General features: G+C 37.7%; 1 protein-coding gene across 1 annotated transcript in view; it reads left to right on the forward strand.

Moving 5' to 3' along the window:
* Positions 1 to 3,914: 3,914 nt before the first annotated feature.
* The window catches only part of LOC100352271 (myosin-7-like), a 47,825-nt gene continuing 25,570 nt past the window's right edge, over positions 3,915 to 26,169 (forward strand). Inside the window, exon 1 of the mRNA XM_089331395.1 lies at positions 3,915 to 4,006. Coding sequence (XP_089187521.1) covers positions 3,915 to 4,006 — 92 coding nt within the window. The remainder of the gene's footprint in view (positions 4,007 to 26,169) is intronic.

Consider the following 26,169-nt stretch of genomic DNA (forward strand, 5'->3'; position numbering starts at 1 on the left):
AGTTATTTCAAAGATTATTGTACTAACATAAGCAGTCCTAATACTGCAACGGGCAGATGGAACTTCCTCCAGTTCTCAGGTGGCTTGCAAGGGTGATGCTGGGGTTTTTACAAGTGGAACCTGATATTATCAGGTAGGGTCAGGATATGTTATAGGTTCTGCTGATACTATCCCCATGAAGCTGAGGGAAACACCCTGGATCATGAAGGCTGGGTGTGCTTAGCTCTGGGGCTTATGCCCAGCACTCCCACAGTTGCAGGGTACAAGGGGTCTGATCTCATCAATTCTTAGACTCTGGATCTAGTTGCATCTGCTAGAAACTTTATTTTTTGCTGTCTGCTAAGTCAGAACAGACTCTACCACACTCAACTGAGTCTTGCAGTTTGAGGAGGAACGGAGGGCAAAGGAGAGAGCAATGTATCTGATCATATTCCAGTCAGTTCCCCAGGCTGGAATTGAAGTTGGCAGAAGATGTGAAATTCTACATCAGTTAAAGTTGCTGGAGTTAAGGCAGCACAGCAGTTTCTTCCTACCTTGCACTTAGCAGCCAGCTGCGTGGATGAAGATTTGACTGGTGGCCCACCTGGGCATATCCCCGTGTTTGTCCTCTTCCTATCTGTCCTACAGAGACTCTGCTCTGTTCTGTCACTCCTCTCTTTCCTGTGTTTTTCTGTCACCTCTCTGTGGCTGAGATCGGTGTGACTTCTCACTATTCGGCCATCTTGGATCCTCTCTTCACCTCTTAACTTTAGCTGTGTTTGTTTTCCTCAAAGTCTGTTCCAAAATTTTACATATATAAAACAAGTGTTTTATAATTCTGCTACATTCAACTCTTATGTATAGTCTCATGTATATTATTGAGTATGGCATTATATCATTAATCCTCAAATTATGACATTACATTAATTAAAATGTTTCATTCTATTAGCTAATATCCATAGGATTTTAGGAATTTTACAAATGCGTATAATTGTACATTGAGAAGGACGATGATGAATAAGATAGTTCCATTGGTTTAATCTATGAATTTTAAATGTACATTGAATTCTAATTTCATGGATAAATTTTGGAAAAATAAATGACTAGGGATGTGTTGACACAGCAGTTGAGGTGATACCTGGAATGCCTGCATCCAGTATCAGAATGCCTAAACTTAGAATCCCAGCTCCACTTCTGATTCCATTTTGCTAACGCACAGGCTGGGAAGCAGCAGGTAATGGTCCACATACCTGGGCCAGTAACACTTAAGTGGAGACCTGGAGTTAGTTGTCAGCTCCTGGCCTGGACCTGGCCAAGCCCTGGCTGCTGCAAGCATTTTGTTGAATGAATCACCGGATGCAAGATTCTACTTGTCTCTATTTTTCTCCCCATCTCTCTGCCTTTCAAAAAAATACAGATATAAAAAATAAAAAAGAAAGGACTTAGTATGCATTTTCATCCAGTTTCATGGACATTTAGAAAAACAACTAATTAAAATACATTTTTAAGGTTTGGGCCCCAGAGTCTTATGTTCACTGTACTAAGAGGGTGGAAACTTAACCCAAGTATGGTATTTGGAGGTGGGGCTTTGGAAGGGGATTGGGTTGTTAGGGTGGAGTCCCTAGAATTGCATCCTGGTCACTTTATAACAGACTAGATGGTCAGACCCATGCACTCCCTCTTGATATGTGATGCCCTGTGCTGCCTCAGGACCCTGCCATCAAGAACGCTTTTACCAGAAGCCAAAATAATGGAGCCTGCTCAATCTTGGACTGTGAACCTCTAAAACCATGAGCCAAAATAAACCTCTTTCCTTCATAAAAAAATACATTTTTATCACCAGAAGTTGGCTAGAAATTTTAATGAAGAGTTATTAATAACATCAAAATGCATAATTCAAAGCATCAGTTCAATTTTCTGAAAATGGCCAAAAATTGGTGTTTATTATTTTTCACCTTGTAAAGCAATCTATACTGATATTTGGAGAAGATAAAAAAAGTGTTTCTCTAGGATTGCAAGTCAAGTGTTTTTTATTAATATTTACTATTATTGAAAATTTTTTACTTTCATTCTGAAAAGAAGCTAAACTAAAAGTATTTTAAAAATAATATCGGGGCTGGTGCTCTGGCGCAGTGGCTAAAGCCGTGGCCTGCAGCGCCGGCATCCCATATGGACACAGGTTCGAGTCCCGGCTGCTCACTTCCTATACAGCTCTCTGCTATGACCTGGGAAAGCAGTAGAAGATGGCCCAAGTCTTTGGGCCCCTGCACCTTCATGGGAGAACTGGAAGAAGCTCCTGGCTTCTGACTTAGGATCAGCTCAGCTCTGGCTGTTGTGGTCATTTGGGGAGTGAATCAGCAGATATAAGATCTCTCTCTCTCTCTCTCTCTGGCTTTACCTTGCTCTGTAACTCTATCTTTCAAATAAATAAAATAAATCTTTATAAAAATAATATCTAAAAAAGAAAATACTTTTTGAGAATTTAATATATGGATGTTCATTCATAATAGACACAAATAATTGTATACATTTATGGGGTACAATGTGGTATTTCAATGAATGAGTACAATGTGCAATGATCAGATTGATTAGAATAGCCATCTCCTCAAACCCTTATCATTTGTGTTGGGAACATACAGATTGTTATATTTTATTTATTAATATATAGAGAACAGGTATATTAAACTTTTTTTGTATACTATATATTTGCTAAAACCAATCAAAAGTGCATTTGTCTTTTTAAGTCTAGCTTATTTCCCTAAGAATAATGGTCTCCATTTGCATCCATTGCTGCTCCTCTTACTAATCCACCTCTTCAGATTGAATTATTTATATAAGAAAAACAGGAGATATCAGATTTTATATTTGTAATAATTTAGATATTAGATTTTTTAAATGTTCTCATGGAAGTAAATACCCCAATCTTTTCTTCTGATAGCTTTTAGTAGCCTTTATCTGCCACTTGTAATTTTAACACTCTAGGAAGATCCGCACAAAACAAAAGTCAATGCTCTGTGAAAGAAGACAACACATTTTAGAGATATATTAGTGTAAAAATAACATCCATATTATCAAATCAAAATTACATATAACTAGATAAATATAACATAAAAAAGACAATTCAGTAATAAATCTAGAAATAGTATGAATTATAGAGTTATTTAAAAAGTTTACATGTATACACAAGGATATAAGGAAAACATAAATATAATGCCAAAAAATGAAACATATAAACATAATTAAATATGTTTACTGTAGTTTGAAACTACAACATATGAAAAGATAAAAATAATTCCATGGAATTATTAGAATGAATAAAATGTTTGTGAATTTGAAAATACTATATAGAACCTATCTCATGATAAGTATGGTGAAATACATAAAACTGAAAACAAACATATATCAGGGCCGGCGCCATGGCTCACTAGGCTAATCCTCCGCCTTGCGGCGCTGGTACACCCAGTTCTAGTTCCCGTCGGGGCGCCAGATTCTGTCCCAGTTGCCCCTCTTTCCAGGCCAGCTCTCTGCTATGGCCCGGGAGTACAGTGGAGGATGGCCCAAGTCCTTGGGCCCTGCACCCGCATGGGAGACCAGGAGAAGCACCTGGCTCCTGCCATCGGGTCAGCGCAGTGCGCCGGCCGCAGCGCGCCGGCCTCGGAGTCCACTGGGGGGTGAACCAACGGAAAAAGGAAGACCTTTCTCTCTGTCTCTCTCTCTCACTGTCTGCTCTGCCTGTCAAAATATATATATATATATATATATATATATATATATATCAGTCAGAATCCAATCAGAAAAATACTACATAGTTTAATATAATAGTCTTTACTATATGAAAATGGTGAGGTGATGTTAGCAACAGGGAAAAATAGCAAATTGATTAGAAAAATAGGAGCCATACAGAGCTTTTATTTCAGGGTTTACCTCCAGACGCCATGGGAGAACATAAGACCATGGGCAATTTGATGAAAACGAAGTCTGCTGAGACGCTGAGCTACTATAACTTGTTGAAATATTGTTCTTTAGGGTACTTAAAGAAGCCATCCTCTGAAAGATGCTACACAACTGAGTGTTGTCAAAGGAAGCCATCTGCCTTTTGGACAGAATTCACTTGGAAAATGCTCTGGGGTGCTATGTAAACTGCCAATGGGGAGATAGAGTAAGTGGCTGGCTGCCACATTCTGCATCAACCTGCCAAATCCACTCCAGCACTATGAAGAAAATTCCTTACTTTCATTATCTTTCTTTCCAAAATTTAACTGTGTATCACAAGCAAAACAAAGAAGGTTGGATTTTTATCTGAGAGACCGTAATCTATACAGGATATAGCCCATGGCTTTGACTACTCAACCTTTTTTTTTTTTTTTTTTAAGATTTCCATTTATTTATTTAAGAGGTAGAGCCACAGACAGTGAGAGAGAGAAAGGTCCTCCGTCCGCTGGTTCACTCCCCAAATGGCCGCAATGCCAGAGCTGCACCAATCCGAAGCCAGGAGCCAGGAGCAGCCTCCTGGTCTCCCACGTTGGGGCAGGGGCCCAAGGACTTGGGCCATCTTCCACTCCCAGGCCACAGCAGAGAGCTGGATGGGAAGAGGAGCAGCCAGGAACAGAACCGGCACCCACTTGGGATGCCAGCACCGCAGGTGGAGGACCAACCTACTGTGCCACTGCGCCGGCTCCAGACTACTCAACTTTCATATCTGCTTGTCTAAGGACATTGAAACATCCTTTCCAAATAAAAGAAAGAAAAGAAAAGTGTCGCTCCCCGTCTTCGTGGAGGAACGACACAGGACCCTGCGTTGTTCTTTCGTCTGCTCGGCCCTTCCCGGGTTTGCTGCTGGTTCTTCCCGGGTTGGCTACTGTCCCTTCCCGGGTTGGCTACCATCCCTTCCACCTCCGTGGAAGGGCGGTTCCCCCTGCCACATTCCCCACTTCCGCGGGGGAGCGGCACACCGCCGGCCGGCTCTCTCGGGGGCTGCACAGGTGTTCCTTCAGATGTTCCCCCTAGATGTTCCTGGTGCATGTTGTCTCTCTCCTCCTTTATAGCCCTCTTCCACCAATCCCAACTCTGCTATCCACACGCCGAGTACGCTGCTCTCCTCCAATCAGGAGCAGGTCCCACAGTTTATTGGTTGAACTGGAGGCAGCTGTGTAGAAGCTGTTTCCCTTCTCAGCGCCATATTGTGGGAAAGCAGATGCATAGAATAAGTCTTAATTCCAGTAACTTAGTCTAGTCCGAGTTGCTCCCCACAGAAAAGAAAAGAAAAGAAAAGAAAAGAAAAGAAAAGAAAAGAAAAGAAAAGAAAAGAAAAGAAAAGACATGTGTTTCTACTTAACAAAGTGTAGCAACACTTTATATAAAAATTATTTTTAAAAAATTGTCTTAATTTATTTGAAAGGCCAAGAGATTCTAACAGAAATCATCTCTCCATTGTTTTATTCCCCAAAAGCTTGCAACAGCTAAGGCTGAGGAGGAAGAAGCCAGGAGCTGGAATTCAATGGCTGCCCCCCCATGAAGGTGGCATGAATCTGTCAGCTACATCATACTTCAGGGATAAAAGCCCCAAACCAGGAAGAGAGGTTGCCACTTTTTCTTTCAGCTGGCCCATGCCTGCTTTGGAATATATGTCCATGAAGTTTGGCTTTACTACCCTTACTTTCATCTCTCTGAGTTATAATCTGTTACTCCACTGGTGGGAAGGAAAGCAGGTAAGAGGATCCCCACTGGTGATAGACCCAAGTACCTGAACCATCACTGCTGTCTTCCAGCATGCATATTATCAAGAAATTGGATTAGAAGTGGATCCAGGAAAAAAAAAATGGAGAGGAGGGCAGCATTGTGGTAGTAGGTAAAGCCAATGCCTGCGATGCCAGCATGCCATATGGGAAGCTCTTTAATTCCTGGCTGCTCCACTCCTCTTATAATCTGCCTGGGAAAGCAATGGAAGATGGACCAAGTACTTGGGCCCCTGAACTCACATGGGAGACCCAGAGATGCTTGTGACTCCTGGCTTCAGCCTGGCCCAGTCCTTGCCATTTCAGAAGTGAACCAGCAGATGAAAGATTCTCTCTCTCTCTCTCTCTCTCTCTCTCTCTCTCTAACTCTGCCTTTTAAGTACAGTAAAGAAATAAAACATTTTAATTTACTTTATTTATTTATTTGATAGGTAGAGTTACAGACAGAGAGAAAGATCTTCCATCCGCTGATTCACTTCCCAAATGGCTACAATGGCAGGAGCAGGGCCCATCTGAAGCCAGGAGCCAGGAAATTATTCCAGGTATCCCATGCATTTGCAGAGGCCCAAGCACCTGGGCCATCTTTCACTACTTTCCCAGGCCATAGGCAGAGAGCTAGATAGGAAGAGAAGCAGCCGGGACTCGAAACAGTGGCCATATGGCATGCTGGTGCCACAGGTGGAAGTTTAGCCTGCTATTGCAAAGCCCTGGCTCCAAAAATAAATCTTTAAAGGAAAAAAAAAAAAAAAGTAGGTCCAGGACTCCTACTCAAGCACCCTGATATGGGATGCTGGCATCCCAAGCAGCGTGCTAACAACTGTGCCAAACACCCACTCCAACTATTCTTTATATAAGTAAAGGAACTGTCACCCTCTTGGCAAACTTTAGGTGTGCAGTCTCAGGCACTGTATCCATCTGGTTAGAGTAAGTTTTATTTTTTATTTTTAAATTTAGTGTAGTCTGGATGAATATTTTATTACTTAAACGGTAAATTGTAAGTTTAGTCTCCCAAAACATGCACATAAACTAATATGGAAGGGACAGAAAAAAGCTTACTCACATGTTGTTAGAAATAAACACATATGAAAAGCTACTACGTCGGCCGGCGCCGCGGCTCACTAGGCTAATCCTCCGCCTAGCGGCGCCGGCACACCGGGTTCTAGTCCCGGTCGGGGCGCCGGATTCTGTCCCGGTTGCCCCTCTTCCAGGCCAGCCCTCTGCTGTGGCCAGGGAGTGCAGTGGAGGATGGCCCAGGTGCTTGGGCCCTGCACCCCATGGGAGACCAGGAAAAGCACCTGACTCCTGGCTCCTGCCATCGGATCAGCGCGGTGCGCCGGCCGCAGTGCGCCGGCCGCGGCGGCCATTGGAGGGTGAACCAACGGCAAAGGAAGACCTTTCTCTCTGTCTCTCTCTCTCACTGTCCACTCTGCCTGTCAAAAAAAAATAAAAAAAAAAATAAAAAAAAAAAAAAAAAAAAAAAAAAGAAAAGCTACTACGTACCTCATTACTTTAAGTCATCAGGTGACATATTTTTTGTTACATATAGTTTCTTTTTTTTAGATTATTTATTTATTTATTTGACAGGGAGAGTTTACAGGGAGTGAGAGAGAGAGACAGAGAGAAAGGTTTTCCTTCCGCTGGTTCACTCTCCAAATGGCTGCAATGGACAGAGCTGCACCGATCTGAAGCCAGGAGCCAGGAGTTTTCTTTTGGTCTCCCATGCCATGCAGGGGCCCAAGCATCCAGGCCATCCTCCACTGCTCTGCCAGGCCACAGCAGAGAGCTGGACTGGAAGAGGAGCAACCTGGACTAGAATCCAGCGCCCATATTGCATGCCGGCGCCGCAGGTGGAGGATTAACCCAGTGTGCCACGGTGCCGGCCCCACGTTAAGTCATCAGGTGACATATTTGTCAGATATAGTTTCATTCACCCACTGTCCTTTTATATTTTCTTTGTCTTGTGATAAAACTTCACCTTTCTAAATTCTTTATCTGCTAGACCACAGCCTCGATCCAATTTGCCTTAGATTATTGGTATCGATCACTCTAACTTCTAGCATAATTCTTTTTTATGACTTTTTGGTTAAGTGGCACTGGAATCCAAAATGCCTTAAATGTTTTGTTGGAAGTTATATTTTTAATTTGAGTAGAACCACTTTGAGTCACAGTTGCAGCATTTACTCCTTGGGAATAGGACTTTCAAAACTGTCTATCTCAAATTTTCCATTAAGAAAAGTAAAACATTGTGTCAGTAGGTTATTGGGTATAATAGAGAGTGGGAGCAATCCCAGAAAGATAGTATGTGTACTCTTTAATACTCTATCCACCAAAACAGTTGTGGCTGGGTAATATTAGAAAATAAAATATGTGGTATTCTGTGAGTTGTCTTAAGGTAATAAGGCAAATAAAAAACTGTTAATTCAAGGAAATCTACTAAATATTGTCAAAAAGAGTGAAAGACTTTTTTATTTTCTTCAACATACCACTTTATGTTAAAAGTAATGTCATATTCCAGGTGGGTACAATCAAGAATCAGGGCTTCTTTGCCCCGTAAGTTCCAATCCAGAGATCATTCCTTCCTTGATTGAGTATCCCATCAGCATTTTTCATTTCCTCTCAAGCCTAAAATTTTTTTAGGAAAATTATTTTTTTGGCCAAGACATCTTGGTACTTTGTATCTTCACTAGCTCCCATTCATAGGCCAAAAGCTCTACCCCTTGGGAAGCAAGAATACAGTCTCAGCAACTGCCATCAGCTCACTAATAAAGTGGAAAATCTGCCAGAATAGGAAAATTAAAAAAAAAAAAGTCCCAAGACTCCTGTTCATCATCCTGCTCTTAAGGCAAGCACGTCACTCAAAAAAAAAAAAAAAAATAGAAAGAAAGTAAAAAGACAATTGTCTTTCTGCAGCTGCAGTGTAATGACATAAAGATTCTACCAAGATTTTAAGTGAAGAAAACTATAGAAACTATTGCAATCCATAAGAGGACAGATCATTTAAAATAGACTGTAAAGTTATTCAAGTATAAGAGTCCTGTGAAAAATAACGGAGATCTTCATGATGAGCAGTTTAGAGGAGTTGCATAATTCCATTATAGCGATGGGAAAATAATATGGAATAGCTGAAAGTAAGCTAAGGACAGGGAAGTAAAGAACAGCTCTCCTGTGTAGGAGCAAGTTTTAAAGATTGGCCTTAATGATTGCTACTCTTTTTTTTTTTTTTTTTTTTTTTTTTTGGACAGGCAGAGTGGACAGTGAGAGAGAGAGAGACAGAGAGAAAGGTCTTCCTTTTGCCGTTGGTTCACCCTCCAATGGCCGCCGCGGCTGGGGCGCTGCGGCCGGCGCACCGCACTGATCCGATGGCAGGAGCCAGGTACTTATCCTGGTCTCCCATGGGGTGCAGGGCCCAAGCACCTGGGCCATCCTCCACTGCACTCCCTGTCCACAGCAGAGAGCTGGCCTGGAAGAGGGGCAACCGGGACAGAATCTGGGGCCCCGACTGGGACTAGAACCCGGTGTGCCGGCGCCGCTAGGCGGAGGATTAGCCTAGTGAGCCGCGGTGCCGGCCTGATTGCTACTCTTAAGGGGTTTCATATTCAATGAATCATACCATAAACATTTTTTCTTTTTTTTAAGATTTTTTAAATTTATTTGAGAGTTAGAGTTACAGGGAGTGAGAGGGAGAGGAGAGAGGAAGAGGTCTTCCATCCGCTGGTTCACTCCCCAGATGGCCACAACGGCTGGAGCTGAGCTGATCTGAATCCAGGAGCTAGGAGCTTCCTCCGGGTCTCCCACGTGGGTGAAGGGGCTCAAGCACTTGGGCCATAGCAGAGAGCTGGATCAGAAGAGGAGCAGTCGGTTCTAGAACTGGCGCGCATTTGGGGTGTCGCAGGTCAAAACATTTTTTTCTCTTTAGGATGTTGTTGAAGACAATGCAGTAATCAGTTAGTGTTCAATGGTGGCTAACAATAATATAGGAGGACCAGAATCTTAAAAGGGAAATCAGCAACAAATATGATGATGAAAAAAAATATGTGGCTAAAACTGAAGTCGTCTTGGGTGCAAGAGGACAAAGCATGACCATTTCCAAAGCCACGTGCTCTGAAGAGTGATTGAGGATGGTTACACACTGTGTACACCGTCTTCCACTTAGAGTAAAGAAGCCAGTGATGTTTTGAAATCTGTATATATGAAGCATATGAAATCTGTTTGCCTTAAATTAAAAAATGCAAAAATAAAATAAAATATGCCAATGAAAGAAAAACAACCACTGAGATGCTAAATATATTACCTACATTTTTTAGATTTCAGTGAAAAAAAAACTTGAGCTATGTAAAGATATGTAAAGAAACAGGAGCATTTGGACAGGAAAAAGCAGGCAATGGCAATTGTCTTTGAGGAGAACCTGCTGTCAAGCTTAGCAAATGACTCCAAAGTTGTTAACACACATATGTTCAAAGAACTTAAGTAAACCGTATTCAACTAGGTAAAGGAAAGTGAAACACCTATGTCTTTTAAAATACAAAGAGCATAAAATTGTGATAAAAATGATAAACCATAAAAAGGAACTGAAGAAAAATTAGGTTGCAATAATCTAAATTCAGTTGTAGGACTCAACAATATATTAGAAACTGAAGTACAAATAATCAACAAACTTAAAGATGGACAAATTGAGCTTATTCATTTTGAAAAACAAGAGCAAAAAACAGATAAATAAAAATAAAGAGAAATGCAAGACACTGTTGAATGTACCAACACATCGACAGTGGGATTACAAGAAAGAAGAGAGTAAAGAACAGAAAAAAAAAAATTAGCCTAAATCTATGATGAAGCTTCCAAAATTTGATCAAAAATTAATGTTCATATTTATGAAACTCATAGATTCAAATAGAATGAATGAAAAGAGAAACATATTCCATCACATCATAGTCAAATGTTATATCAGACAGAAAATTTTGAAAGTAACAGCAAAAAGTTACATACTACTGACTAGAAACCCGAATAAGATTATCAAAATCAATCAAGTCTAGATGGAGGTAGGATAAAATAGTCTAAGCACAGAAAATTTTTTAAAAAATGAAAAACTATAACCCAAAAGTCTTATACCCTACCTACTATGTAGTTTCATATCTTTCTTTCTTTCTTTTTTTATTATTGACAGGCAGAGTGGACAGTGAGAGAGAGAGAGACAGAGAGAAATGTCTTCTTTTTGCCGTTGGTTCACCCTCCAATGGCTGCCTCTGCAGGCGCGCTGTGGCCAGCCCACCGCGCTAATCCAAAGCCAGGAGCCAAGTGCTTCTCCTGGTCTCCCATGGGGTGCAGGGCCCAAGCACCTGGGCCATCCTCCACTGCACTCCCTGGCCACAGCAGAGAGCTGGCCTGGAAGAGGGGCAACCAGGACAGAATCCAGCGCCCTGACCGGGACTAGAACCCGGTGTGCCGGCACCGCAAGGCAAAGGATTAGCCTAGTGAGTTGCCCATATCTTTCTTAAATAGAGCTCTTGGACAGGGTAGCCTCATTCAGGCTTTATAAGCATCAAACGAAGTGTTATCTGGAAGTACTTAGGACATGTGAGCATTTGTTCTTGACCCATTTTACATTAATAGAAGGATTATGAATATTATGATTCTAAACACTGAGTTTAATTTGAGAATATAAAGGTAATTGAAATTTTTTATGTAATACTGATCATAATTTATTTCAAGTCTAATTATGATGGATAGTATATGACTGGTATACCTATTAATTTTTATATATTTCTGACATAATTTTTAAGACTATATATATATGTATATATGCAACATTCATGTTAAAATTGGAAGAATTTTAAAAGATAGATAAATAATTGCCATGTAAGATAATTATAATGGATCTGTTATTTAGTTACAGATTTCTCTAAAAACACAAAGCTTAAACATTTTCATATTTAATATCTACAAAAAACAATCATATATATCAATTTATCTGTGTTTGATAAAAATAAAATCATGGTCATTTAATTCAATGAAATGCATTTTAGATGTCATTTTCTCTGATAACTATCAGCAGTAGTGTATAAAACTTTATGTAATATAACAATTTATATTTGATGGAGAAAAAGTGTCATCACAAAACTACTGGTATAACAAGTTAATGATATGCAAGACATTTGGTCTAGTGGTTATGATACTGGTTAAGATGCCTATGTCCCATATCAGAGTTCCTGGCTTCAATACTCGGGTCTGACTCCTGACTCTAACTTCCAGCTAATACAGACCCTGGGGGGCATCAGTGAAGGTTCTGAAGAAATTAAGTTCTTGTCACACTAATAGTGACCTGCATTGAGTTTCTAGCTCCTGGCTTATGACAAGAAAAGCCCTGGTCATTGTGGGCTATTGCAGAGCAAACCTGCAGATGGGAGCTCTCTTTTTCTGTCTTTCACTCTGTGTTTCTGCTTCTCTAATAAACAAATAGATTTCTTAAAGTTTCTTTGCATAACAATTTTTGTTGTCAATTGTATGTTCTTGAGACCCAAAAGGAGAGCACCAAATAAAGATAAATTATAAGTCAAAAAAGTAATGACATGAAATATGGGAGGAAAAAATCATTTGAACAAATTTAGAAAGAATTCTAACAGTTTAAAGGTAATAGAAAAAATAATAAAACTTGGGTGTGATATGCAATTCATCAATATTTATATTCAAACTTCTAGTCTCCCATCAATTGGATTTTAATATTCCAAAAATCAATCAAAATTTGTTCTTTCATATGAACCCACACTACAGATGCTGCTTTTAAATGTCAGGAAGTTGTACTTCTAAACGTTTGGTGCAGTTGAAGACAATTGTAATGTTACATATGCCAAGATATTTCTAAGCCAAGTGTTTATGTGATCATTGAGTCAAACTCCTCAAGAGCAAGGTAGAAAAGGCCCTGATTCATCTAAGCAAGCAATTGTTAAGGTAATTTTGTTTATTAGCATTGGTTATTAGTTAAATAAATTTCTTTCCTCACAATGGTAAAGTTTTTACTCTTATAAAATTACTTATTGGCTGTATTAAATGAAGATCTGTTTTCAAACAGATATCGGTAACTATATCGAAACCTGAAATTACATTCAATACTGACGTTTTAAGATCGCATCAAAAATCATTTCAGATATAAAAATATTTAAAAGATCAGCCCATCATAGAGGTCTTTTTTCCAATATATATCATTTGACTCTAAGTCAATTCTGAAGCCCTTAATACATTTATGTAGAAAGAATCTATCATCTCAAGTGGCCTTCTCAATTAATTTTTGAAATGCTGTCCATTAAAAGTAATGTCTACTTTTAATCACTTTGCATATGCATGTATAAATAAGTGTACGTGTATCTTCTATTTTTGAATTTTATATGATCTTTAATACTAAATTTTGAATCATATGATTTTATTAGTATCTCTGTTGTCATTTGATTTTTTAAAAGACTTATTTATTTATTTATTTGAAAAGCAGAGTTACAGAGAGAGAGAGAAGGCGAGAGGTCTTCTGACTGCTGGTTCACTCCCCAAAATTTCACAATGGCTGGAGCTGGGCTAATCTGAAGCAGGAGCCAGAAATTTCTTCTAGGTTTCCCACATAGGTGCAAGGGCCCAAGCAGTTGGGCATCTTCTACTGTTTTCCTAGGCCATAACAGAGAGCTGTATTGAAGGAGGAACTTCCAGGACATTAACAATCTCTCATACGGGATGCTGGCGCTTCAGGCGGTGGTTTTACCGGCTACACCAAGGCACTGGCTTCCTCATTTAATCTTAGTAAGATCCATTTTCTGAGAGTAATGACAATTTCTGATTCCCATTTAGGTTTGGTGATATCCTTATGTCCTATGCAAGTAAAAATAACACACAGCCTTCCTTATGAGTTTGACACACACATGTTACAAAATATCCATCCTATTGAGGGGCCAGCACTGTGGCATATCAGGTAAAGCCACTGCTTACAATGCTGGTGTAATGTATGGAATCCAGTTACTCCACTTCTAATCCAGCTCTCTCCCAATGTGCTTGGGAGAAGATAGCCCAAGTGATTGGGCTCCTGCACTCATGTAGGAGATCTGGATGAAGTTCCGGGCTCCCAGCTTCAGCCTGGCCCAGCTGTGATCATTAATCCCATTTGGAGAGTGAATCAGCAGACAGAAGATCTCTCTCTTTCTCTCTCTAACTCTGATTTTTAAATAAATAAAATATGTCTTTAAAAATAAAAAACCCTATTGATACTAACAAACCAGTGTTCCTTTCTATACTTAGCTTTGATAAAATATCAATGCCTGCAGTAAATTAGGTATATTCTCATTAAGCTTGGATTTGGTATGAGGGTTTATCTTCTATGAATGAAGAATATCTACTTTCAGTTAAAATCATGATAGGTATGTACTTTGTGCAAAATAATGTGCATTTCTGTTTAATTTGTTATTTTCTAAAATGGGTGGGTTAAGAGAGATGCTTGATAAAACCCCTTTCAGCCTTAATATTTTATCGATCTTAGGATAGGCCTGAAGTATTATAAAACCACATACAGCACTAGCAGTAGCATATAGGGATTATTTCTAAAGAAAGTTCACAAACTTCAAATGGCAATCCATACCAATCTAGACATTATAATAGAAAAAAGTCCAAATTAACATCAGCATTACAGCAAGGATATGCTTAAGTCAGTTTGCTTAAGGGTAAGGATATGGAGAGGCCAGTAAGAATTGTGTTTTCTAAGAGCAGTTTTATCTCAGATTGGGAATCATCAGCATATGCAACAGCCATGTAGGAACCAGAGAACCCAAAATGAAGACTTTCTTACACTCTGCTGATTATGTGGACTTATTTTTGTAACATAACCAGTAGCAGGAGTCTCATCAGAAATACATAAATCACCAACCTCACTGTTATCAATGAGCAATATTTACAAGTTTCTATAAATTGCCTGAAAATTTCTTGGACACCGTACTTTTCAAGCCCTCAACAGTGGTCAGTGAGGGTACATTTCTTATATTTAGTTTTAAGACAAAAAAACCTACTAATTGCAGGCCTTCTATGATTAGCTCACATGACACGATAGATTGGGCACGATCTTAAAAATGAAAGAACCAAAAATAGAAAGCTTCATCAACTGTGTTGAAGGAGTTAAAATGTGTTATTCTGGAGTATTGACTATGCTTAAGGCACTTGAAAGGCCAGCAGGTGCAAGAAAATCATTATGAACTTCATGCTGTTTCTTAAAAGCAGAAGATGAAATTCCTGTGTGAAGGATATTCTCCCTATACTTGAAGGAAAGCATCTTTATATTCAAGTACAAGAAGGAGAACCAAGGCACTGCTTTAAATATCTTGTTAGAATAACACTTATCATTTAAACATCTCCACATACTTTATTTCTTCAACACTTACTATTATTTGCTGAATTTTGTATATGAGTAACCAATTTTAACTTCTGCTTTGAGTCTTCATGTTCTTATGAGAACTCTTGTCCACATTAACTTCCATTAAATTATTTTGATGATTTTCACTTATTAATTTATGCTATGTCAATTTAATTCTTGGACCCAGCTGGGATGCTAAAAAGGTGGAGGTGGAATTCTTCAGCTCTTACGGTGTGGGCAAGAAAGACAACCAGAAGAAAATAAAATTACATTTAAAAAAATAACTTACATTATTCACCATGCATGTAATTTATTTTTGAGAAACTGATTTATTGTCTCTTCTACATTATTACAAAAGACCTCTCTTTGTATCCTAAATGACAAAACTATGCCAAATTTGAAACTAATTATGAAAATTTGCTAAATTTATTTTTAATTTAAAAACTACCTTGGCAGAAAATTAAAATCACATTTCTGTTTGAAAATTGTAGCTATCATTGTAGTTTGTAAATTTATAAGTTTATAATAATTATAAATTTAAATTTTATTATAAATTTATAATTTATAATACAATGAATTTATTCAGCAAGTGAATTTATAAAGCAAGAAGTACTTTTTCATTAATGTTATGACAAAGCATCAACATCAAAACTAGTATTTGAACAATGAAAACCAATAAAAAACATTATTCATTTGGATCCCCAAATTTTGGCTACACCCACTATTCCTCCCTCTGCCAGAAAATGTATCTATCTTTGGTGATACATAGATTAAAGATGTTTCAGAGTCAAGAGGTTATTTTAACAGTAATTTAAAATATTTCAACAATATTTTATGTATATGCCCTGTCTGCCAATTAAATGCATTGAAAGGCAATCAGATAGGATGTGAACACATCTTTAATGAAATCTTTAAACACCATAATTATTCAAAAAGTTCAATTTAGAAGTTCTCCTTGCTAATACAATCTGTTTCTGTTGAAAAGACAAATCTAATATACTGAGAATCTTCCCATCTTCTTACATAATGTTTCATGTTTGAATATACTGCAAATTATTGTCTAACAGAGTAAACAGAGATTTAAGATCACAAAACTCTGCTCACTGCTCAATTTCTCAATAAAAAGTGCCACTTTGGATTTATACTACTCTCAAATTCTGAGTATAGAAGGAACAGTTTAAGCAAAGGATGCTAAAAGCTGAAAATCACAAAACACACAAGTGTTGAAAAGCAACAATACTTTTCAAACAGAAAGAGTTGGTAAATGAGGGCATCTTGAATACATACTAATAAACATATCAATTAGATCTTTACAACAAAAACAAAATATTACGGTGATAGAGGTTCACATATGCTTTGTGTAAAGAATGATGATAAGAATCATGATCATGGTAGATAATTCAGTTACTTGGTATGTATATAAGTACATTTAATAGAACAATGATAAGGAAACTTGGTTTATGCTCTTTTTTTTAAATTTCATTAACTTTTTTGAAAAATATTTGTTTATTTATTTGAAAGGCAGAATTAAAGAGAGAGAAAGAGAGACATAGAGAGAGATCTTCCAGATGCTCTGCAACTCCCCAAATGGCTGCAACAGCCACAGCTGAGCCAGACTGAAGCAATGATCCATGAGCTTGATCCAGGTTTCCCACGTAGGGACAGGGGCCCAAGTAGTTGCGCTGTCCTCTGTTGCTTCCCTAGGCACATCAGCAGGAAGCTGGATTGGAAGTGGAGCAGCCAGGACTTGAATCGGTGTCCAAATGGGATGCCAGTGTTGCAGGCCACAGCTTACCCACTGCACCACAGCATTGGCCCTCCATTCACTTCTTTTAGTATTTTTTGTTATTACCATTTAAATTTCAAAGTCAGGTCTAATGCAGCGTCGTATATTAGTTTGCTTTTCTATTGCTCATCTATAAGGTACTAACTTTAAATGTTTTAGAATTTAAGCCCTAAAATACTATAGAACTGGATTTGTGGTGGTGGTGTTGTTTTTTTAACTCTCATCCTGGCTTTTTTTTTCTTCTTTTTAAAAATTTTTTGATTAAGATGCAATACTTGTTTGTACACTTCATGAGACACAGCGCAGTGATATTTAAACAGATACATCCAGTATAAACTTATCAATTCAGGTTACCAGCTTTCCCATCTTCTACTCTTTCTCCTTGCATGTAGTCAATGAGCTCCTCTGCTTCAGTTATATGTATATTTTATAATACATTGATGTGCTCTACAATCACTATTCTAGTTCAGACTGATTTTTTTTAATTTCATTTTTCCACAAACATTTAGAAGTACCTTCAGATAAATTGCGGGAAAAATATTCAAATCAAATTATATCATTGTGCACCTCAATACTCCTTAAACTCATTGTTATTTATTCTTTTATTGAAATTTATCTCTGAAGGATCATGGATGTTTTGAGTACAAAGTCTATGGCACTTATTTTACAGTTATGTAAATAACATAGCATTTGTCCATAGAAAGTATTCCATAAATGTTGAAGAGATACTGAATGGATGAATTAACAGATATGTATCTTACATCTAAAGTTGCTTAAAATGAGATGTTTAAAAATTATTTGAGCATGTACTAAATACCACAATATGACAGTGGAAGAAATGCATCTAATTTCCTCTTGTGGTGCTTTAGGCATTATGGGATAGAGCAGTGAACAAAATACTGAAAACTCTATTCCCTAGTGGAGTTTATGTTATTTATTACACATATTCCTAGAGACACAACTAAGTCTCTGTTAATCATTTAAATTAGATGGAAATTGTAGTTCTTAAGGAAATCCATGAGGGATGTAGACTGAATTATCTATTATATTCTGTCAAAGAATACTGTGTACTTTTCTTCCTTAATCCCATGAAAGCTAAATTTTTATTTGTGCAGTTGTTTTAATAATATCTACCTCAGGGCAGGCACTGTGACATAGCTGGTTAAAGCCCTGGCCAATGGCTCTGGCATCCCATATGGACGCTAGTTCAAGTCCCAGCTGCTCCACTTCCAATCCACCTCCCTGCTGTAACCTGGGAAAGAGGTGGAAGATTTCCCAGGTCCTAGGAGCACTGCATCCATGTGGGAGCTGCTGGCTTCTGGATTCGGATCAGCTCAGCTGTGGCCATTGCGACCATTTCAGGAGTGAACCCGTGGATAGACAAGCTCTCTCTATCCCCCCCTCTCTCCACCTCTCTCTGTAACTGTCTTTCAAATAAATAAAATAAACCTATAAATAACTGTCTACTTCACTTGTTAGATAGAAGACTCTATGAGAATGGATATCAATAATTTACTTTTATTTTTCATTCCTTTATATTCCTTTTCTAGCAGTACCTCACATAAAACAACAAGAAAAAACACATATACGTATGCATAAATGAAAAAATTAAATGTAAGAAATGGCAGCTCATTAAATTCTCCAGTAATTACAAACCATACTGAAGGTATTTTCATTACAAGACTAACAACAAAAGTTAGTTCTTCTGATCATAAATGCAATTAATTTTCCCAAAATATTCACTATGCGAAAGCAATGTGAAAATTTAAATCAACTCATAGCAAACAATGTGTATAATATTATAGTTAAAAAAGGAAAATAATAAAAATGAACTTAATTAAAAATCTCTGTTCTTCAAAGTGTATAACATATGAACAACAGCCTTTCTATGAGTTAACAGTAATTGTTAACATTTACTATAGTGAATAATTAGTCCCCTTGTTTTAATAGAGTATATGAAAGCATGGTTCCCACTGCCAAGAAAATATCTAGACCTTGAAATTTGAGCACATTTCTCAGGAATGGTTGAGTTTAAAGCTACAGTGGTCCAAGTCATACTGTTTTAAGCACATATGAACAGATTTGGAAATATTTACCTAGAAAAAAATTCTTTAGTCCTTAAAAAATAGTGAAATAATTTCCAGTGCTCAAGCATTAAATTCTTTTAAAATTTCAAGTTTCTTATTACATGAGTGGCAACGATACTCTGACCGGTTTACGAAGATAAAGCTGAAGCCAGTGAGATACAACCCAGGAGAGTTCTTCTCTCCTCTGTGTCTATTGCTTGAGTTTATGTTCATTTCTTCTGCCTGTTGTCATTGTAGGATGTCATTCTCTTCATTTTTTTTCTTGATCCACTTTTTTCTCTGCTATTTGCTTATTTCCAAGAAACATCTCCTTGCATATGAAGAAGGCAGACAGCTGAATACATTCATTATTTTCCTTGATTGGAAACATGACAAGTTAATTTCAATGATATTTGGCTCTTAGGGTATTATAATCATTGGCTAGTCTAGCATATTCTAAATATATTACTTATCTAAGAAGTATAGTAAACATACTGTCAGTATGCATACAGTTATGAAGACAAACTCATGTTCAATTAAATGAAGAGTCTATGTTTTAGGGCAATATTTTCAGAAATGCAGATTATACCCTGAAAGAAAAAGATGTAAAGCAGAGACTGTTTTGTTGTTCTGTTTTTTTTTTTTTGCCACTAAAGTGTAAATTACAGGAAAGCAAAGATAATTTCTACTAATTCATTATGTCTGCATTGAGAATAATACCAAGTATGCAAGGGGTACTAAATATTTTTGCTAGTATGAAAGAACATTAAATTACTTCCTATAGCTTAGAAACACTAGAGAGAAATTTTATTCTTTTTGCCAACATTTCAGCCATAATAAAATAATGCTAGGATGTACAATTCATTATCTTATACAATTCAGGAGTTAATTTTTGCAAAACCATTTTAAATTAATCAAAAGTAAATCAAACTATTTGTGTATTTGGGCAAGGTAAAACACAAATAATATTTAGCTCCCTTGAAGTTGAGCTGAAAAAGAAGTGGGGAGGGTGGACAGCGCTGTGACATGACAGTGCTGACATCCCATATGGGCACCAATTTGAGTCCTGGCTGCTCCATTTCCAATCCAGCTCTCTGCTATGGCCTGGGAAAGGAGTAGAAAATAGCCCAAGTCCTTGAGCCCCTGCACCCACCCACGTGGGAGGCCTGGAAGAAGCTCCTGGATCCTGGCTTCAGAGCTTCATCCATTGTGGCCATCTAGGAAGTGAACCAGTGGATGGAGAATCTCTGTGTCACTGCCTCTCTATAAATCTGACTTTCAAATAAATAAATCTTAAAAAAGGAAAAAAGAAGTAGGAAGTTGTAGGATGTTTAGGAGCTGGGAAAACAGTTTTTAAGAGCTTTTATTCATGCAGTTACATTGATATACATATATAAAGTGAGATTAACATTGAATATGGTTTTTTCTTATGTCATGGAAATATATTTCTTAGTAATGGTTGCTTACAACTCAGTTTAAAGTTATAAAGATTCTAATTATCACTTTTATTTTAAAATTATTTTAAGATCTCTTACAAGTAAAATTTTGTATGCTTTAGCATCATGGTATCTGAAACAATTCATATAATTGTGAAAGAATCCTTAAATATGGCTGGCATAGGAGGAAATAATTTCTCATTAATTGTACATGCTACTGTATTTAGATTCAGAATATCATCACTTACAAAAAACACATATAAAACTTAAAAGGCACCCATGTACTATATTGACAAGGTCACCCATTTCTGTACAATTTGAAAAGTAAGTTATTTTTGTATTATTCTGGGGAAGAGAGTCCTCCAAGTTTTGTAAGTTGCGTGTTCTACATATTTTACAGTTTCCCTTCATTGCACATATGCTTTAACATTTCAGGAGTTAAAAAAGACATAAAATAATTTCTTTATACTGAGATCTATACTTTAAATTATTTCCCCACAAAGAGGCAAGTTCTATCATTCATACACCATACAATTCCCACACAAATAACAGTGTTGTATTATTGATCCTCCGCCTTGCAGCGCCGGCACACCGGGTTCTAGTCCCGGTCGGGGCGCCAGATTCTGTCCTGGTTGCCCCTCTTCCAGGCCAGCTCTCTGCTGTGGCCAGGGAGTGCAGTGGAGGATGGCCCAAGTACTTGGGCCCTGTACCCCATGGGAGACCAGGAGAAGCGTCTGGCTCCTGGCTTCGGATCAGCACGATGCGCCAGCTGCAGTGCACCAGCCGCAGCGGCCATTGGAGGGTGAACCAATGGCAAAAGGAAGACCTTTCTCTCTGTCTCTCTCACTGTCCACTTTGCCTGTCAAAAGAATAATAAAAAAAAACTATCATCTGGTTAAATTTAATTTCAATAATTTTGTATTAAAGTCAAATGTAATTGATAATTTATTAAAATCACTACTGACACAAAGACAATTTTTTATAAACCTGAAAAAATCTGTAATGATGTTTTTTACTTTCTATTAATGTCTTCCTCTATTATTGTCTGCTATATTCATATGTGTATAGTCAGAATGTTTATATACACACATATCAATTGAGAATTTTAATTTTATTGGAAATGTATAGCAGATGTCAATTTATAAAATTACTAAAAATTTTATACATATACTCAAATTATTTCAATATATTTAATTTTTCCACTAAACAGAGATTTTCAATTATAAATGACAACAAAATTTAAAACTCAGCTGTTTTTTTTAAAGATTGATTTATTTATTTGAAAATCAGAGTTACACAGAGACAGAAGGAGAGGCAGAGAGAGAGAGAGAGAGAGAATAAAAGAGAGAGAGAAAGAGTTTTTCCATCCAATGGTTTACTCCCCGGATGGCTGCACTGATCCGAAGCCAGGAGCCAGGAGTTTTTCTGGGTCTCCCGTGCCGGTGTAGGGGCCCAAGGACTTGGGCCATCCACCACTGATTTCTCAGCCCATAGCAGAGAGTTGGCTCAGAAGTGGAGCATCCGGGACTCAAATCAGAACAAATATGGGATGCTGACACTGAAGTGGAGGCTTTACCCATTACCACAGCTCCAGCCCTAAAACTCAATTTTTAAGAAGCAGTAGGGGCTGACACTGTGGCCTACTGGCTAAAGCTGCTGCCTGCAGTGCCAGCATCCCATAAAATGAGCAATAAATTTAAAAGGCCTGAGAAATAATACTAGCATACGTACGTATGTGTTTATAGTCTTAAGAGATTTACTCATAGATATTTAAAAAACTTTTGGTTCACTCAGTGACTATATCTTAGAAATGAGAATCATTTCATTAACTTTTTTCTTATAAATAAGGTGGATAAATAAGAAAAAAAAAACATTTTTCCTTAAAAATCTATTTTTTTAAAAAATAATCCTGAAATTGAAAACTTTCCAGAGAAGATAACATAAGTATGGGTGGGTCAATGCTTCAAACAATTCAGAGTTTACCTTTTGCACTTACCTGTCTTTTGAATTGCTTATCATTTACAATTGTTGAATGGACACCACGATTGTTAGAATCATTCTCCAGAAGATAATCAGGATCACAACTATTTTTAACAAATGCTGTTCTACACTGAGCTGATATTTAAAATATATGTGTATAATATAAAATTATAATAATATCTCTAATAACTTAAAATCTATAGGAGAAACATAACCTTCAACAAAGTCATAAGGCCATTTATCCTACTTGAGTTTTTAAAGTTGATAACTGAAGACAGATTAGAACATGCCTTTAAGTTATTGTTTCAAAATACTCTAAATGATATAGAGCTATGATAAAAGAATTTATATCATACATAACTAAACATTATGTCAATATGAACCCACAATCAAAATATATTTAGATAGTTAGATGTAAGAGGTAAGTACCTTTTTGCAATTATGTAATCACCACTGTGATTTCTCGTGGAACAGTTATGTTTTTGGAGGTTTACTTTAATCATGTTCAAGCATTCCTATATACATCCGTGTGATTGCCACTATATTTCCAAAAATTTTGTGAAATTTTATGTTTTCCTTGTCTATGATTTCCAATATGTGTGGTATTACCAGAAATATTAAGATACAGGGTAATTCATATACATATATATTGATGTATATATATATATATTATGATGTATATATTATAAATATATTATATATATATTATAAACCACATATATTTAAAGTGCACAATTTGTATGTGTTGACATGTATGTAGCTGACAAATCACCACCAAATCACCAACACAATCAAAATAATCCATTACTCTGCAAAGATATTTTTAAAAATATGAATAAGAATTACTACATATTAGCTAGTAAAAAAAAATTGAAATAAAAAACTGCTTTTTAAATTATGCAAAATTATATCTGGCATTTCCTTTATAAATATCTTATATTTTTTCCTTAAACCTTAAACCTTATAACATATTACAAGCATACCACACACCTGCAAGAAAATATATTTGTATATAATTCAAATTATAATTATATAAGTGAAAAATATAGGAATACACATCTTTCCTTTTTCAAATAAAATTTTACTATGCTTGGCCGGTGCTATGGCTCACTTGGTTAATCCTCCGCCTGTGGTGTTGGCATCCCACATGGGTGCAGGTTTCTAGTCCCGGTTGCCCCTCTTCCAGTCCAACTCTCTGCTATGGCCCGGGAGGACAGTGGAGGATGGCCCAAGTGCTTGGGCTCCTGCACCCGCATGGGAGACCAGGAAGAAGCACCTGGCTCTGTGCTTCGGATCGGCACAGCACCGGCCGTAGAGGCCATTTGGGGGGTGAACCAATGGAAGGAAGACCTTTCCCTTTGCCTCTCTTTCTCATTGTCTATAACTCTACCAGTCAAATAAATTAAAAAAAATATTATGCTTAGAATGCCAGAATGATATTTTGGGGTATTTATTTATCTTTATTTATGTTGATATTTATCACTTAAATTCAATTCTATTCTAATTTGTCTTTTTTAGGGTTGTTGTGCATGCTATAATTTTGTTGTGATTGCCTACACTTGTACTTGAAAATTTATTTCTATAAGTAGGTTTAGTTTAGAATTTTTAATTTGAGCACAAATGGGTAAAATGGTAAATACATTTAGTAACTCTTTATTTTGTTATTTTCTTTCTTTATTTCTTGTTTCAGCAAATACTAGGCCAATGACTTTGAACCAGTACTGACTTGGATCTTTGACTGTAGGTCCGTATTTCTGGAAAGGCCAAAGTACTTATTAAGTTCATATAACTTGACTATAACCAACACTGAAATTTTACATATCCTGATGCTATTTCTGAATTTTCATTTCAGATTTTGTTAGGCCAGATATAGAATATGCCTCATTTTAGTGTACTATTTTTATTTTTTATAAAGTGGCTCTTCAGTTGTCTCAATTGGATAGGTAGGATTGAACATTCCCCGGCACATTTTTCTGTTCTACTCTGGGAGCAAACTGAACATCATGGAGCTCACATAATGTCTGAAAATCATTACCTCATATATCTTTTTTTTTTAATTTTGATTTTATTTCTTTGAAAGAGTTACACAGAGAAGTAGAGACAAAGAGAGAGGAAGAAGTTGTCCATCCACTGGTTCAATGAGTGAATCTAGGCCAATTTGAAGCCAGGATCCAGGAACTTCTTCTGGTCCTCCCATGTGGATGTAGTGTCCCAAGGACTTGGCCCTTCCTCCACTGATTTCCTGGACACCTTAGCAGGGAGATAGATCAGAAGTGGAGCACCTAGGACTCAAACCAGCACCCAAATGGGATGCCGGTGCTGCAGACTGGGGCTTTTACTCGCTGCACCATGGCGCCGGCCCCCATGTATCTTGTCCTACAGAATGTTTTTGTTGTTGTTTCATTTCTTTTTTTTTTTTTTTTTGATAGGCAGAGTGGACAGTGAGAGAGAGAGACAAAGAGAAAGGTCTTCCTTTGCCGTTGGTTCACCCTCCAATGGCAGCCGCGGCCGGCGCGCTGCAGCTGGCGCACCGCGCTGATCCGATGGCAGGAGCCAGGAGCCAGGTGCTTTTCCTGGTCTCCTATGGGGTGCAGGGCCCAAGGACTTGGGCCATCCTCCACTGCACTCCCTGGCCACAGCAGAGAGCTGGCCTGGAAGAGGGGCAACCGGGACAGAATCCGGCGCCCCAACCGGGACTAGAACCTGGTGTGCCGGCACCGCTAGGCGGAGGATTAGCCTAGTGAGCCACGGCACCAGCCGTTGTTTCATTTCTTAAAAGTAGGAATAAATACTCCATCGTCACTTTCAATAAAACAAACAGCTTCTTTATCAAGGTAATAAATTACATTAGCACAATTTTTGTTTATTCTATAGATCATAGAATTGCAAAGGTGGATACAACTGGCACCATGGTTTATTTTATTTATTTTATTTTATTTGAAAAAATTATTTATTCGTTATTTATTTGAAATTCAGAGCTAAACAGAGAGGGGAAAGGCAGAGACAGAGAGAGAGAGAGAGAGAGAGAGGTATTTCATCTGATGGTTCACTCCCCAGTTGGCCACAATGGCCAGAACTGTGCTGATCCGAAGCCAGGAGCCAGGAACAACTTCTGGATCTCCCACGTGGGTACAGCCTGGGCTGTTCCAGTCTGAAATCAGGAGTCAAGAGCTTCCTCCGGGTCCCCCATATGGGTGCAGGAGCCCAAGGACTTGGGCCATCTTCTACTGCTTTCCAAGGCCATAGCAGAGAGCTGGATCGGAAGTGGAGCAGCTGAGTCTTGAACTGGCGCCCATATGGGATGCTGGCATTTCAGGCCAAGGTATTAACCTGCTGTGCCATAGCGCTGGCCCTTAGATTCATTGTTTAAAATCATAATATAGTAATCAATTTATAAGTTATTAAGAAATCTGCATTTTTTTCCAAAACTGAGGTACAAATTTCCATTTTCACTAGCAATGTACAAGATTTCTCTTTCCGCGTATACTTATGGACACTTGTTTCACTTATCTTTTGATAACAAAATATTAGACTGACTGGTAACCACAATTCATAACCTTGTGCCAAAAGATTAGGTTTTTATAAACTTCCTCACAATGAAAAAAAAGTTCTTCCCAAATAGCTAAAACAAACTTATCCACAAATAAAAAGCTAGAGGCAACACAATACTAGAATTCAAGATATACTACAGAGCATTTATAATCAAAACAGCATGATGCTGGCAGAAAAATAGCTGTGTAGACCAACGGAACAGAAAAGAAACTCCAGAAATCAATCCACACATCTATAACCAACTTATCTTTAAAAAGGGAGCTAA

Source organism: Oryctolagus cuniculus, chromosome 4 (genome assembly GCF_051225735.1).
Source record: "Oryctolagus cuniculus isolate XC-2025 breed Fujian yellow rabbit chromosome 4, ASM5122573v1, whole genome shotgun sequence".
Taxonomy (NCBI): Eukaryota; Metazoa; Chordata; class Mammalia; order Lagomorpha; family Leporidae; genus Oryctolagus; species Oryctolagus cuniculus.